A 17,673-nucleotide genomic window follows, 5' to 3' on the forward strand; every position below is an offset into this window, starting at 1 on the left:
TATATTCTAATTTTTCTAATTGTTCTTCACTGACAAGTATGTGTGAATCATGTGCTCTACCATTCCCAGGAGAGAAACTTAGTGGCTTCCTCTTCATCTATACAATATATTCTCAAATTGCTCTGGAGATGTTAATTACACTTATTCCAAAGTCTTCTTTAAACAACTAGAGTTGTTTATGTGAAATCTGTTTCATCAGGTTTTACTCTTTTTGTTTACAAGCTTAGTTCTTTTACAGAGTTAGTTCTGTTTACATATGAAACTGTTCCTGGATGTCTGCTCATCTTGATATTTGGGATGCCAGTTTGCCCACACTTTCAAAGACCTCCTTCCCTCCAGGAGGAGGATACTGCCCCCAGGTGAGAGCTACTTCCTCAATCTGCCAGCTAACACCCACTTTTGCCATTTCTCTCTGGCCAAATGCTCCCTCCCAATGCCCAAGAATCACCTCTAAAACAAATGTCCTGGCAACAGAAGGCCTTCATCATCTGAGGCAAATGCTTGCATTCTGTCGAACATGCCTCAGTTTTCCTTTGAGTTGGGCCCTCATGGAGACTTGAAAAGGGGGAAAGAAGGGTGAGAATGCAGTAGTGAGAAGGAACTGCAAGGGGAAGAAAGACTATGAGTAGGACCAGGAGACAGGAAAGCAGGGGCCCGTGGACAAGAAAACACAGGCAGCCCACAGGGCTGGACCTCACTCTGAAAGGGGGAGAGGCTGCAGAGATGGGGCCAGGGAACAGGCTGTGGCACACTAGAGCCGAAGGGGGATGAGGAGTCTGCCCTCCACGTGGCAGGCAAGGAGGAGCTTGGGGGACTGAGCAGAATTATGTGGTCACTTGGTCTGCCATGTGGAGGGCCTGGCTTGAAGTGCCACCTGGCACAGTGCTCTGGTGCCAGGTCCACAGACCCTGGGAAACAGCAGAGGTTCCTGAGAGCTGGGTCACTCATCAGCAGGAGGGGGCCTTCTGGAAAGTCACAGGCCTCCAATGAAGACGAGTATGTAGGCAGGCAGGAGGCTTGCTCACACCCGTTCTCTGCTTCCCATACTTTGATCAGTCCCCGCTCGTCCACGGTGACAACCAGTTGCAGCCGAGGGTAAGTCACCAAATTCACCAGAGCTGCAGGCTGTAGAGGGCTCGACAGATCTCCGTGCCCTAGGCAACAACAAAATTAATGTAACAACTCACATAGGGCCCATTTATTTCCTAAACACTTATTATTTTCATTCATTCGACCATCACCCAGTGCACACTGGGGACATGTAGGTGTAAAGGATATGATCCCCATCCTCACAGGCTGCACAGCATGGTAGGGAACACAACACAGAAGCGATGTTCCACCATAAAGGAGACAGGTGTGTCCTGGAGGAGAGCAGTGGCTGAGCGTGGGTGTTGAGACTGCCTGGGGTTGGTGCCATTGCAGGGGGATTGAGGGTGGGGTCCTTCATGTGCACTGGGCACAGGATGTCTGAAGCACTCCCAGTGGTTACCTATGGCTCAACTGAAGAAGGCTGGGCAGGGAGGCAGGACCCAACACTACCCACCCTGCCCGGGATCTGGGCTGTGCTTGGGACCCAGGCTGTGCTGGGGACCTGGGCTGTACTCAGGACCTGGGCTTTGCAGGGCTGCATAAAGTGAACTGCCACGTGGAATGTCTCACTTGGTCCCCAAGGAACCCAGGTTTACAGGTAAGCTAATTCAGCCTTGTGGTTGTAAACAGTTTCTGTTGCATATCTGCAACTGCCCTGCTCAGAACATGCCCTTCCCAGTGGTGTACCCAGCAGTGCCACCGCGGGCCAGGCCTGGCGAAGGCCCATGCCTGTCACGGCCATTAGCACAGAGGAAAATGTCTGGTCCGAGATGGGCTGATTCCCAGATACATGGTCTCTCCCAGGATTCTGAAAGCTAGAACAGCGAGGTAAAGAGCCCGGGTCCAGCAGGCCCACGGCACATTAGGACAGGGCGTCAGAGAACCAATCCTCTAATTGCTCTTTCTGAGTTTCTCAGAGTTGCCACATGGGGTTTCTTTCCAATTTGGAGTTATTACGGTTCTTTTTCTATCAGGTGTTATCATGTTAGCATGATCTTTTTCCAATCATGATATCCCAGTATTCTTCCATTCTTTTCTTTCTTCCCCCTCACATCAACAAATCAACAGTTGATTTCTGTTGCTTAAACAGCTAACAAGACTATTACTAGTAGGAACTCGGCACCGGTGACTGGGTCATGTCAACTAGGTCTCGGAGAATACACATTATTCACCAGTGGCTAGTAGTATGGAAGTGAGCAAAGAAGCAGCGAAACTCCCCTTCCCATTTCAGAATAGAAAGTAGCAACCAGGGGAACAGAGCGCAGAAACAGGCTACATACTGCATGACTCCAACAAAATGATTGAGCTTTTTAAAAATAAAATAAGGGCTTCCCTGGTGGCGCAGTGGTTGAGAATCTGCCTGCCAATGCAGGGGACACGGGTTCGAGCCCTGGTCTGGGAGGATCCCACGTGCCGCGGAGCGACTAGGCCCGTGAGCCACATTTGCTGAGCCTACGCGTCTGGAGCCTGTGCTCCGCAACGAGAGAGGCCGCGATGGGGAGAGGCCCGCGCACCGCGATGAAGAGTGGCCCCCACTTGCCGCAACTGGAGAAAGCCCTCGCACAGAAATGAAGACCCAACACAGCCATAAATAAATAAATAAATAAATAAATAAATTAAATTTAAAAAATAAAATAAAATAAAATAAAATAAAATAAGATTGGAGATGTGTTCACAAAGAGGATTAAGGTTGGCAAGCCAGGCAGAATGGGTGCAGAGGGGTCTAGCCCTATCTAACAGTACCACACTGTGACCAACGGACCACACTAGAGTTCAACAAACCACAGCCTGCAGCCAAACCCAGCCCACTAACCATTTTTGTATTTTCGTTAAAAAAAAAAAAATCAAAGAATATTTCATGACACATGAAAAAAACAAGAAACTCACATGTGAGCGTCCATAAGTACAGATTTATTGGAACACAGCCACTCCCTTTTTGTTTACTTGTTGTCTACAGCTGCTTCTGCATTTCAGCCACATAGTTAAGTAGTTGCAACAGGACCATGTGGTCTGCAAAGCCTAAAATATTTGCTCTCTGGCCCTTTACAGAAAAGGTCTGCCACCCCAGCACCAAAGCTCTTTATGTTCAAGTCAAGACCTTTTTGTTTTGGCAACTATGGAACCTCCCAGCCTTCAGGTCTTCTTCCTGCCCAAGAGCCCCTCATCTAAGCCTGTGTGGTCTCATGTCCACAGCCTAAGGTGGGTCTCTTTCAGGGCAACACAACTGCAATGAAACAGAAACCAGCCACCTGCACCCATCAGTCACCAGAGACCTTCACTCGAAATTATAATGTCAAACATCACTGTATATGAGGAACATAAAGCACGTGGAAGAGAAAAAAAAACATGATAAGCAAATGAAAAACTGACCATGGAGGAAAGACATATGATGCAAATAACTGTATCCTTTAAACAACAAAAAAGAGCAATCAGAGTATATGAAAATGGATAGGAAAGCTTTTTAACAATTAGTACCAACCAAGTCCAAAATACTAATCAAGTTATCGAGATTTTAACACTTAAGTTTGCAAGTGGGGTGAGTAAAAGCTGCATTATCTGGGCTAAACCACCCAGAGGCTGGCATTGGCTCCAATGTGGACATCACAGAACTGGGCATGGCAGCTGTCATCCCCTTGCATAAACAGCCTCCATCAGGCACTGCAAAAATGCCCATCTCCCTGAGGCAGGACAGCAGAAAGTCAAGGGCATTTGCGATCAATCAGACTCAAGTCTGAAGTGTGACCTGGCACAGCGACTGAGCTTCCTGCAGCTCAGATTTCTCATCTGTACAATGGGGCTCCCACTCCTCACCTCACAAGTTGGCTGTGATGCTTAAAGAGAATAAAGGCAAAGGGCCTCGCTAAGACTGACGACATAGCAGCATCTGGTCACTTCTCATCCTGGCCCCCTCCTGGACAGCTCACCTCTTGCAGATCCCAGGCACACACGGTGCCATCTGACGACACGGTGCACACCACGGACTTCTCCCGCCCATCAAACCAGTACTCTTTGGTTGAGATGTAGGCCAGCTCATCTATCTCTCCTGAAAGAGAACACAGACTTGCCTTAAGCACACACATGGATGCCTGGGATGTGAACATTCAACTTGGTGAAGGGGAGGCAGGCAAGTCATTCCTCTTCTCTCTCAGGAGCATGACAGGTGCTGATTCTGGGGACAGTGGTGGACAGAAAGAGCTGGGACTTCAGACTTACAATTTGGGTATCGTGCCCAGGACTGCCTACAACCCACCAGCCATGTTACTGTGAATAACAGTTACAACATCCTTATCTCTTAGTTTCTGTTTCTTTCTACTCTGAAATAGATGTAATGATCTCTGTGAGGATCAAATGATAACACAGGTATAGAACATAGCAGGGTATATCCTCATTATGTGGCATTTTCCAACTAATTGGCTGAAAAACCAAATCCCTAGAGATCTGACCAGGGAAAGAGTGGGAATGCACAGAGTTACCACCTTCCCCACCCCGTACCTTTGTGCCCAGCAATGGCTTTGCAGATAAAGTCCTTCTCTGGCCACCCAGATTCCATTCGGAACTCCAGCTCGGATCAGCAGAGATAGTACTGTTTCCATGTCTGTGTGCCCAGGGTCGTCTGGGAGGCTTTACAGGAGGACCAGCGTCTCAGACACAGCTGCCTGAAACAAAGACCCACAGTCCCAGGCAGAACAGGAGTCATTAGAAGGTGTTTTGGCATCAATGGGCCTAGCTTTGATTCCCAGCTTCACCATCTACTAGCTTGGACAACGCACTTTGCCTATGTAGGCCTCAGTTTCCTCCACCGTTAAATGCGGATAATGATATGACACTGAACTAGTGCTCACCACATGTCAGGAATAGGTGCTTTTCATGTTTCCAGTCAATCTATATAACAACCCCATAAGGTCGGTCCTCATCTCCATTTTAGACATGAGAGAGAGGTTAAACAACTCACCCAGGGTCATGCAGCCTTGGTCACACAACTGGAACTCAAGAGTCTGCATTTTTTTGAAGCCACCAACTATTGTTGAACTGTCTATTTCTCCCTTCAATTTTGTCAGCCCTTCATGCATTTTGTTGCTTTGTTATTAGGTCCATATACATTTATAATTTTTAGATCTTCTTGATGGATTGATCTGTTTATTATTATAAAATACCCTTCTTTGTCCCTAGTAACACTTTTTGTCTTAAAGTCTGTTTTGTCTGATATTAGCATAGTCATTCTAGCTCTCTCTTGGTTGCTGTTTGCATGGTATATGTTTCCATTCTATTATTTTCAACCTGTATCTTTGAATCTAAAGTGTGTCTGTTGTAGACAGCATATACTTGGATATTTTTAATCCCTTCTGCCAATCTCTGCCTTTTCATTGGAGTGTTTAATCCATATATATTTAATACAACTACTGATAAGATAGGATTTACATATGTCATTTTGCTTATTTCTATGCATTTTTCCTTCTATTCCTCTATTACTGCCTTCTTTTGTATTAAGTATTTTCTTGTGTCCTATTGCTTTGTCATTTCTTCAACTGTATATTCTTTTAGTTCTTAGTGGTTGCCTTGGGGATTACTGGATAAAAATCTTAATTTATGACAATCTAGTTTTGATTAATATCAACTTAATAGTATCAAAAAACTTAGCTCCTGTGTAGCTCCATTTTATGCCCCTCTCACTCATGCTGTTATTGTCATACAGGTTACATCTTCATACATTATGTACCTAATGGAGAGTCACAATTATTGTTTTATGCAGTTGTCCTTTAAATCACATAGGAAAAAAGGAGTTACAAACAAAAGAATTCATTTATGTTGCCTTTTATATACACCCATATGGTTACTTTACTGATGCTACTTCTTCATGTGGATTCAAGTTCCTGTCTAATGTCCTTTCATTTCAATCTGAAAGACTCTCTTTAGTATTTTTTGTAGGGCAAGTCTAATAGCAACAAATTCTCAGAGCTTCTGTTAATCTGGGAATGTCTTAATTTTCTCCTTCATTTTGCTAGATATAGATTTATTTATTTATTTATTTATTTATTTATTTATTTATTTATTTATTTATAATCAGTCATCAATTTTATACACATCAGTGTATACATGTCAATCCCAATCGCCCAATTCAGCACACCACCATCCCCACCCCACAGCGGTTTTCCCCCCTTGGTGTCCATACGTTTGTTCTCTACATCTGTGTCTCAACTTCTGCCTTGCAAACCGGTTCATCTGTACCATTTTTCAAGGTTCCACATACATGCGTTAATATACGATATTTGTTTTTCTCTTTCTGACTTACTTCACTCTGTATGACAGTCTCTAGATCCATCCACGTCTCAACAAATGACTCAATTTCGTTCCTTTTTATGGCTGAGTAATATTCCATTGTATATATGTACCACAACTTCTTTATCCATTTGCCTGTCGATGGGCATTTAGGTTGGTTCCATGACCTGGCTATTGTAAATACTGCTGCAATGAACATTGGGGTGCATGTGTCTTTCTGAATTACGGTTTTCTCTGGGTATATGCCCAGTAGTGGGATTGCTGGATCATATGGTAATTCTACTTTTAGTTTTTTAAGGAACCTCCATATTGTTCTCCATAGTGCCTGCATCAATTTACATTCCCACCAACAGTGCAAGAGGGTTCCCTTTTCTCCACACCCTCTCCAGCATTTGTTGTTTGTAGATTTTCTGATGATGCCCATTCTAACTGGTGTGAGGTGATACCTCATTGTAGTTTTGATTTGCATTTCTCTAATAATTAGTGATGTTGAGCAGCTTTTCATGTGCTTCTTGGCCATCTGTATGTCTTCTTTGGAGAAATGTCTATTTAGGTCTTCTGCCCATTTTTCGATTGGGTTGTTTGTTTCTTTAATATTGAGCTGAATGAGCTGTTTATATATTTTGGAGATTAATCCTTTGTCCGTTGATTCGTTTGCAAATATTTTCTCCCATTCTGAGGCTTGCCTTTTCATCTTGTTTATGGTTTCCTTTGCTGTGCAAAAAAAAAAAAAAAAAAAACGGAGCTGGAGGAATCAGACTCCCTGACTTCAGACTTAACTACAAAGCTACAGTAATCAAGACAACATGGTACTGGCACAAAAACAGAAACATAGATCAATGGAACAAGATAGAAAGCCCAGAGATAAACCCACGCACCTATGGACAACTAATCTATGACAAAGGAGGCAAAGATATACAATGGAGAAAAGACAGTCTCTTCAATAAGTGGTGCTAGGAAAACTGGACAGCTACATGTAAAAGAAGGAAATTAGAATACTCCCTAACACCATACACAGAAATAAACTCAAAATGGATTCGAGACCTAAATGTAAGACCGGACACTATAAAACTCTTAGAGGAAAACATAGGAAGAACACTCTTTGACATAAATCACAGCAAGATCTTTTTTGATCCACCTCCTAGAGTAATGGAAATAAAAACAAAAATAAACAAATGGGACCTAATGAAACTTCAAAGCTTTTGCACAGCAAAGGATATAGAATTCTTGATGACAATCTTTTTCTTCCCACGCCTTCAACATATCAGCCCACTCCTTTTTGGGCTCCATGGTTTTTTGTGAGAAATCAACCGTTAATCTCATTGGGGTTGTCCCATACATGATGAGTTGCTTCTCTCTTGATGCTTTCAAGATTCTGTCTTTGGCTTTCAAGTTGGATTATAATGTGTCTCGACATGGAACTCTTTTGACTTTATCCTACTTGCAGCTCACTGAGCTTCTGGATGTGTAAATTAACATTTTTCATCAAATTTGGGAAGTTTTCAGCCATATCTTTAAATACTTTCTACTTTCTTTCTCCTCTCATCTGGAACTCCCTAGTATGTGTTGCTTGCATGCTTGATGGTGTCCCACAGGTCTCTTAGGCACTATTCATTTTTCTTCATCTTTAGCTTCATTGCGTTCCTCAGACTGGATAATCTCAACTGACCTATATTCCAGTTTACTGATTCTTTCTTCCGCCTGCTCAAATCTGCTCTTGAATTTTTAATTTGATATTGTACTTTCCTACTCCATAATTTCTGTTTAGTTATTTTTTTATAATTTCTCTTTATTAATATTCTCTATTAAATGAGACACTGTTCTCATACTTCCCTTTAGTTCTTTTCACGTGGTTTCCTCTAGTTCTTTGCACGTACTAAAATAGTTGATTTAAAGTCTTTGTCTAGTAGGTCTGATGCCTGGGCTTCCTTGGGGACAGTCTTTATTGTTTGCTTTGTTTCCTGCATATTAGCGACACTTTATTTCTTTGCATGACTTATAACTTCTGTTGAAAACTGAACATTTTAAATACCATAATGTAGAACTCTGGAAATCTGATTCCACCCCACCCCCAGTTTGTTATTATTGCTGTTATTATTTTTTGTTTGTTTAGTGAAGTAACTCTGAAAAGTTTCTGAAGTAACTCTGAAAGTCTGTATTCTTTGTTATGTAGGGCCACTTATGTCTCTGCTCAGTTAAATTAATGAGCAGTAATGAGAGGACAGAGATTTCCTAAATTTCTGGAACCACTAAGTTTCCTAGTCATTGCCAAAGGCTCTATGTGCAGGTTGGGGCATGTGTTCAACACTCAGCCAGGCAGTTGACTTCTCTGCCTTAGTCTTCACTTCCTGCTTCCACAGAACCTCAAGGTTAACCAGAGGTAAAAGTTTAGAGCCCTTTTATATCTTCCCTGAGTTAGCACACAGCCCTGCACAAGCACTTGGCCTTCTAGATTCCTAGGAATGTGTCGGAGCTTTCCAAAACCCCTAAGGACATCACATTCCCAGCTTTTCCTTTTAAACTCTTTGGTTAGCCCATTGTTTCCTTAACTATCATTCATCAACTCTGATTAAAGACTAATTAAAAAGTTAATCAATTCTCTTTAGTTGTTTTGACAAATGCCCCAAGGTAAAGGGTTTTCACATTGGGTGAACTCCAAGCAAGGTAAAATAAAGACAGCTTACACGTGAGCTCTTCCAGGAAACACCAGACAGGTCGAACAATGACAATTCTCTGGGAATAAGGCTTTGAAGAATCTCTCATCCCATTCTTACCCTTCCAGTGACTGTGGCTCCTGGTTTCACAGTGATTGTGAACTGTTGGTATTCAAGGCTAACACAAAGCTGGAAGGTTGTTATGGGAACAGGGCAAGTGAACACTTGCTGCTCTTACTGAGAATAAGCCATTTTTTTCTTGAATAAACATTTCCCAGACTACTGTAAGTCTCTGGTTAATTTCCAGAGTTCTGTAAAAGTTGATTTTGACAATTTATGCCAGTTTTCTCATTGCTTTTATGGAGAAGAAAATTTTCAGAAGTCATTAATCCACCATTTTCCAAGAGTCTGCATCCTTAACTTGTATGTATCAATAACTACTGTCAATTCTATGATAGCAACTTGCTTATAAGGTTGTTGAAGATAAAACATTAGCTCATCCACACTATGGAGAATACTGAATCCCCACCGAGTCTGTGGACCCCAAAGTGAGTGAGACATGGTCCTTGCCCTATGAGTACTCTCAGCTGGTGGTTAGGAGGATAAGTAAAACTAAAATTCTGGAGAGAAATGCTAAGTTTCAGAAGGGGCAGCCTATGGTGCCATGGGAGTAAAACACAAGGAGAGTGAACATCTGGGAGAGGATTAGGGAGGCCCCATGGACAAAGGCTTTCAAAATTTACAGTCACCAGAGTTGATACAGCATCAGAGGACTCCAGTCATATCTCACAGAGGAGAAAAATGAGGCTGGGTGGGAAATAAGTAGCTCACAGCCCATGGTCCCAATAAGTACAACGCAAAGAGTTTCTCTCCATTCAAAGCCTGTACACTCACTGAGCACCTATGTGTCAGGCTCTGTACTAGGCACTAGTGACCTTCTAACACACTGTGAAGGATCCAGTGCTTATGTTGGATATGGGTTTTCCTGTACTCACTGAAACCCTGTTCCTTCTACCAGAAGCAGCATACTCACAGCCTGCAGGCAGAATGGGCATCCAGATTACCTTGTCTAGCCTGCATAGGATTGGCCTATGTGAACTAGCTGCCAATACTTAAAAATCAAGAGATTTCACATACTAATTAGGTAAAAGAAGAAGATCTAACTATACTGAAATCAAATTCTCACCTGGAAAAATTTATCTGGGGCCACACAGAACGGTACTCTTCAGACAAGAATGAGCTTTCAGGGAATTCCCTGGTGGGCCAGTGGTTAGGACTCTGCGCTTTCACTGCTGAGGGCCTGGGTTCTATCCCTGGTCGGGGAGCTAGGATCCTGCAAGCCGCATGGCACAGCCAAAAAAAAAAAAAAAAAAAAGAATGAGCTTTCAGCTCCACCGTGGCCTTCACCATCCCTTTTATCTCTTGGACTAAGAGGCTGAGTATCAGCTGCCTCACATCATCATTCTTATGTTGTTGATTTTCTTTTAGTTGAAATAATCGGAAAGGGAAATTTCTTGTACCCATATCTCAACCTAAACAGTGTGAAAATAAAAGCTAGACTAAGAAGATAATGTGGTTTAAGAAAAAGGGGGGATAACATTTCTTTGTGGAAGTGAAGTCTATTTCTACATATTTAAGGCCATTATACATCAAACCATAAGTAGGAACCATGACCAATATTCAGAAGAAATAAAACCAAGTGATTTGACCAAAAAAAGGGCAGACTGTCAACAAGGCTAAAGTGTGCACATGAGTAAAGTATGAGATAAGCCTCTGAAATACAAGGATGTATCAAGTGAAAAAACACCATGGCACCAAAACCTTTCAGATAGCAATTAACAGCAAAACAATCTACTGTACACAAACAAAAAAAAGTATTTGTACCTTAAACAAAAGCAAATAGTTGCAATTTTCCTTTTAACCAAAAATCTAACACATAGTGTGTTAAAGAGATGGCAGAATTTAAAAGGTCATGAAGCATTTTAAAGAAGTAACTTGCAGTGTTTTAAATTAGAATTATAGAGTACATATTAAAAACATATGACCGGTTAACCATGTTCATTTACTGTGTCCGTAAGAGTTCCTATGGGCCTGGAGAGTTTTGGGGCCTAGTACCCATGACAGGTACAACATTAGAAATGACACGTGCATGTGATGATGCTCCTGGAATGCTGTTGCAGTTGTCCCAGTTCCAGAAACATAAACCCAGTGTTTTTCATATGAACATAGGTCAAGGATACCATCCCAAAGAATGACTGTATGCTAAAAAGAGATTAGCACCAAAAACTATAAAATAGTAATGAACCGAAAACCCATTCGTGAATTGGCTTGCAGACAGCTGAAGAATCTGCTTGAGGAACCTGGAGGTACACACAATATGGTAACACATGCATATATGTGGGGGTTAGGTGATAAGCTGCACAAGAGATTTTTTGAACTGCTGAAAGAAATATATTACTTATGTTACTCAAAGGGAAATTCCTACCCCAGCTTATCAGTAAAGATGAGAACAAAGACTAGGGTTTAGGGTTGGCATCCTACCCATTTCAACTGTGAGAATTGCCCTCCAAGGGCTTCCACAAATAGTTACACCAATCTATGAGTCAACCCATTTATTTCTAGTGACACAGTGTCTTTGAGAATCACATTTGGCAAGACATTCTCTTGTCCACTTATCTACAGAGAAATCAATTTCCAGAATTGAATGTTCTATCAATTCCCCAAATTGTAGAGATAAAGACTGAAATCCAATAAAAGTTCCCTTACTTCAAAATTGACTAGAGATTAACATCATTTTTCTAATTAATATTATTAGCAATAAAAAAATGAATAAAAAGCAACAAACAGAACAGTGCTGTATGATACTGAAAACTAAATATGGTAAGATTGGCATTCCACAATTCTCAAATATATCAATTCACAGTTATTCTAAAAATAAAAACCATCAAGCAAAGATTCCCTCCATGTTTGGAGGAAACTTCATGTGAACAGTTGTTTTCCATCAGGAAAGACTAAAACTAAATATAGCTCCTAGTTGATAGTCAAGGCTATATAGTCTGTCCTATATTCTGCAAGAGGCAGAAGATCTGACACTTACCTATTGGGACAAAAGAAAAGATGTCAGGTTCCAAAGGAGGAATGAACAGAAAAGAAAAATTTAATAATTTAATGATTAAAATATTTTTTATTTTCTACTTTTAATTTTTTGAAGTTTATTTAAGTTCTCATATCAAACATGCTTATATAACTATGTTGTTACACCAAAGTTGAAATCAAATAAAGGTGGTTTATTTGTCTATTGATTTGTCTATCAGCCAGCTGCATTCAATTTGCTGTACATTTCTGCCCCTGAGTTTGGTACCCCCACCTACATCAACCTCCACTTGATTAACAAAATCGCTTATATTTCAATATACTATAAAAAAAGTCTCACACCCCCAACTAGGGAGGAGTTTCCTGCTGGTAAGGGCTGTGGATTGTCCCTTCTTGTCTACTTAACAGAAATGCAGTGAGTGCTGAAAAGTACACCCCTCTCTCCTTTGAGGGATACTCTCCTGAGCAGGCCTGGCTCTTCCTCCACTCACCTCCACAGTTCCTTGGTCCTTGAAGCCTCATTCCAGACCTAGAAGAGTATCTGGTCAGTCAACATGCAATTAGTGCCTAGCCTGCCAGGCCCTGTGGAGGGGACAGAGAGCTAAATGAGACCCAGTGCTTGCACTCAAGAACACTCACCCTGGGGAGTTAGAGACAAATTCAGACCATCAAATAAAACACACCAAATAATGAATGACAAAGGAGAGAATGACCAACTCAATTGGAGCCAAGGGGTTCAGAAGTAACTACTGATCAACTCCTGAAGGATGAGTAGTTATCCTCTAAGAAAACGGCTGAAGCATTTCAGGGAGAGAAAGATCCGCTTGGGCAAAGATTCAGAAGTATGAAAAAGATGATGAGTAAGTTGCCTTAATCAGAACATAGAAAAAGGAGCTGGAGACAGGCTTAGACCAACTGTTGGAAGTCAGAAGGGCAAAAACAGTGAGAAGTCACTTGAGAACTGTGAATGGAAGAGTGGCAAGTCAAACTGTGTTTTAGGCTGCTATGAGAAGGAAGGACTTGGAGACTTCCCTGGTGGTCCAATGGTTAAGAATCCACCTTCCAATGCAGGGGGCATGGGTTGGATACCTGGTCGAGGAACTAAGATCCCACATGCTGGGGCAACTAAGCCCATGCACGCTCTAGAGCCCATGCGCCACAACTAGAGAGCCCGTGCACTGCAACGAAAGATCCCACGTGCCACAACAAAGATCCCATGTGCCGCAACTAAGACCCGATGCAGCAAAATAAATAAATAAATATTAAAAAAAAGAAAAGACTCTGAGCTTCCACTGTAGGGGGCACGGGTTGGATCCCTGGTTGGGGAACTAAGAGCCTGTAAGCCACGTGGTAGGGCCAATTAAAAAAAAAAAAGAGAGAAGGAAGGACTGGAAATGAGGGCAGAGCAGCAGGACCCATAAGAAGGCTGCTGCAATGGAGTAAATTAAGGCTCTGGCTAAAGGGATGTCCCAGAGATGCCAAGGTGGAGGAACAGAACTGCTACCTGGGGAGGGCACACAGGCCGTATTCCCACAAACTGCTCTCTGCAGAAGTATCTGGAAGAGGCTCAGGTGGCCCTGGGAAGGGATCACAGTACCCTGCCTCCCCCTCCCTCAGGCCCACACCTGCATCCTGGAACTTCTTGGCCTCTCCAGCTGGGCCACCCTGGGTTCTGGAGCCTATACAGCTTCAGTAGAAACCACTCTGGAGCTTTCTGTGGCCCAGACCTACTGAGGGTCCCAGCCAGATACGTGGCTTTCCAGGCCCGGGCAGAAATAACAACCACCCTGTCTGAGCCCAGGTTCCTACTTCCACAGCCCTCACTCACCTGAGATCAAAGTTTCTCAGTCCTTAAGAAATCTTTTTGGCTAGTAGGAATGTAAAGTTGATATTTTGCAATAATCAAACCAGGTAAGAAGATTTCCGCATTCTTTTTTTCTATAGTTCCCAGTTCAAAACCCAACTGAGATGTTCTTACTTCCCTAACATAAAATTATAATATGTAATATAACCTGCAAAATGGGTGTTACCCACCTTGGAGAATGCCTCTGTTAGATGCTGATCTTCATGATGACACTGTGAGGCAGGGTTTATTGACCTCATTTTACCTAACAGGGAAACCAGAACCCGGAGAAGTTGCTGCTATCAAAGGGTAAAAGGCACCTCCCTTTCAAAATCTGCTGGGAGACTACCTGGGTGACCTCAGCCAATGCACTCTCGGCACGATACTCACTTTCCCTATTGGTAAAAATGGGGATAACAACCCAGTATTTTACTTGATACATTTAAGTTATAATTACACAATTCAGGTAAGGGTCTGTTTATTAATCTTTTTGTAAAATGATATAATAATGTATTTTAAAAGTAAAGAAAATCATTTACTCAACAAACATTTACTTAGAGTACACTAAATATCAAGCCATACGCTGAGTGTATACACACAGTGATCATACAGTGGTTATACACACAGTGATGCAAGAGACAAAAGAATGAGTCTAGCGGGCGTGGGGGGAAGCAAACATTTAACAAGCACAGTATGTGATCATTTAGTCACAGTTGTGCTGAGTAAGAGCACAGAGGAGGAAGAGCTCGGAACACAACAGGGGCAGAAGCGCAGATCAGACTAACGCACTAAACAGGCACTTAGGGATCACAGCCAGTACAGGAGTTCGACTGGCTGGGAAGGGACAGGCGGAGCCCGCAGGAGGAGGTGCCACTCACAGGGAGGGCACGGCTTTCCAGGCAGGCCCCAGAAGGGAAATTCCAGAATAGTCCAGAAGAGGTGGGATCCCTAGGCCAATCTTAGGGGTGAACCCTGTTCACAGGTGCCCAGTGCAAGCCAACCGCGCAGGGGCTCTGGACACACCGACAGACGGAGGAACAGAGGGATAAGAGGTTTTCAGAGCAACCCCTTCATAGGTCGCCGAGGTCGGCACCCCGGGGGCCAAGAGCGTCCTCTGCAGATCGCGGATTCAGGGCCGTCCGACGCCCCCTCCCAGATTTGGGAAACGGAGGCTCCGAGGGGACGGGCCGACCTGTCCCCGCCTGGGACAGGACGCGCTACCTTATCCACCTGGGCGACGCAGAGCATGTCTCGGGCCTCCAAGAAGGAGAAGACGTGCAGCAGCTCAGGCAAACCCATCTGCGGCTCCACGGCGCCAGCCCCCGTGGTTGCCTGGGTCGGGCTACGCCTTCGCTGCGCTTCCGCCCCCGCAGGCCGAGCCCCGCCCGCTCGCTTAATCCTCGCCCAGCCTCCTTGCTTCCGTTCGGAACACCCACTTCTACTAATCCGCTCACCAACCCCGCTTCTACTTGGCCTTAGACTGGCTTCTAACCCTTGTCCTGACATTCGCTGAGACCCTCGCCCACCCCCTTATACTGACATTCATCCTCGTTCTGACCTTCGCCCTGACCCTCACGCGGGACCTTGTGGTGCCCCTGAACCCAGCACCTCCCGAGCCCTTGCCCTGGTGCTGGCCCTTATCCAGACCTTGACCCTCTTCCTCAACCTCGCCCTAATCATCACCCTTGATTTCATTAGCATCTGACATCTACCATACTCCTGTCCCTACCCTCACCTGACCCTGACTCACCCTAATACACACCTTCATCCTGAGCTTTGCCCTAGCCCCGACCCTGGCCTTCACAATCACCTTCAGAATGACCCTCAGCCTCCGTCTTACACTGGCACTGGCCCTTGCCCAAGCCCTGGCTCTAACCTGGTACTTCCCTCATCATGGCCCCTGCCCGGGCTCTCACCCTACCTAGCCTTAGCCCCAACCCTGGACCTCACCCTGGTTTCGGTCGTGGCCCTGGCCAAGATCAGATCAGAGTTAGTGTAAGGGTGAAGGTCATGATCAAGCTCAATGTCAGAGCAGCCAGGGTCACAGTCAGGATGAGGGTAAGATCAGAGACAGAGTGATGAAGATCAGAATCAGAGGGAGGGTGAGTGTCCAGTTCAAGGTAAAATTCTATGTCAGGTTAAGGATCAAGATAAGAGAATGGTCAGGGTCATGGTGTCAGAATCAGGTTCAAGGACAAGATCACTATGAGGGGAATTTTAGATCCAGGGTTAGGTTCAAGATCAAGTTCAAGATCAGTGTGAGAGCCAAGGTTAGGATCAGGTTGAGGCTCCATTAGAGAGGATCAGTGAGAGGATGAATGTCAGGATTAGGATGATGGTTATTGTCAGGGTGAAAGTAAGATTGAAAGTTGGATTCAAGTTGACAGTGGATGTCCAGTTCCGTGTAGGATTCAGGGTCAAGGTGAGGGTGAGGTTGATGTTCAGGATTAGAGTCAGTGTCAGGTTCAGGGTCAAGATCAATGTGAGGTAATGTCAGGGTCAGGGTGAGCATGATGTTCATTGTGAAGGTCAAGGTCAACTGAAAGTCAAGGTGGCTCCCTTTTCCACTGCTGCTGGAAGGAATTAAGTCCTCCTCCTCCAACTCACCCTCCTCCCAACCCCCATTACATTGGCCCAATCTGCATAATCCAGGATACTCTTTCCATCTCAAAGTCCGTACCCTTTAATCACATTTGCCAAGTCCCTTTTGTGTGTAAGGCAATGTATTCATAGGTTAGGACATGGGCATCTTTGGTGGGGGGGGGGACATTATTCTGCTTACCACAGAGGGTCAGAGTTTGGTTTATAGTCAAAATCAAGTTCAAGGTTAAGTTTCAAAGTGAGGATGGGTCAAGATGAAGGTGATGATCAGGCTGAGGACGAGTCATCATAATAATGAAAGTCAGTGTCAGTGTGAAGTTCAATTTCAGGGTCAAGGTCTAGATCAGGTTCAAGGTCATTATGGGATTAGGGTGTCAATGGTGACAGCCAAGTGTGAGTCCATGTTCTGTGTGAGGCTCAGCATTAGGATGAGGACCCAGGTCAGGATGAAATTGAGGTCTAGGTCAAGATGAGGGTCAGGATCAGGATCATGGTCAGGCTTGGGGTGCAGACTAGTTTCAGCTTGAGTGTACAGTGTAGTTCAGCATCAAGGCGCGAGTTCAAGGGCAGGGTGTGTCAGTATGATGGTCCTTGTCAAGGTGAGGATTCAGTCTAGGGGCAGAGTGAAGTTGAGGGTCAGAATCAGATTGAAGGTGGTGAGTATCTCATTTATCACAGTATTCACAATCAGTGTGAGAGAAGCTGTCATCGTCAAAGATAAGTCAAGCTCAGGGCAAGTGTAAGGGACATGTTAACGGTCAGGATCAGGATCATAATGAGCATCAAGGTAAGAGGAATGTCAATTAGAGACTCAGGGTTAAGGTTAAGATGAGAGCCAAGTTCATGGACAAGGTTTAGTTCTAGGTCAAACGGGGTCAGAGTTTGGGTGAGGGTCAGAGTCAATGCCAAGATCAAAGCCAGGCATGGGTGGGGAAGGGGCTGGCAAAGAATTGAGTGAGGGTGAGAGTCAGTGTATATGTCAGGGTCAGGGTGATAGGGTCAGGTTAAGTGTAAGGTTTAAGGTAAAGGTGAGGGTCAATGTCAGGGTGGAGTAAGCTTTAGAGTCTTTGTGAGTGGAACTGGCTGAGGGTCAGTGGTCAGGGTTTGGGTACAGAC

The 17,673-nt window shown here is 44.0% G+C and overlaps 1 protein-coding gene across 1 annotated transcript; it reads right to left on the bottom strand.

Annotated features, from left to right (window-relative positions):
* Window positions 1–226: 226 nt before the first annotated feature.
* On the bottom strand, window positions 227–15,462 carry FBXW12 (F-box and WD repeat domain containing 12). Its single transcript, XM_061199232.1, is given in 5 exon segments — window positions 227–1,154; window positions 4,014–4,132; window positions 4,582–4,745; window positions 12,605–12,642; window positions 15,178–15,462. Coding segments are annotated over 5 exon segments (651 nt in total). The 3' UTR covers window positions 227–1,109.
* Window positions 15,463–17,673: the final 2,211 nt, after the last annotated feature.

The sequence above is a fragment of the Eubalaena glacialis genome, chromosome 9 (genome assembly GCF_028564815.1).
Source record: "Eubalaena glacialis isolate mEubGla1 chromosome 9, mEubGla1.1.hap2.+ XY, whole genome shotgun sequence".
NCBI classification, from domain to species: domain Eukaryota; kingdom Metazoa; phylum Chordata; class Mammalia; order Artiodactyla; family Balaenidae; genus Eubalaena; species Eubalaena glacialis.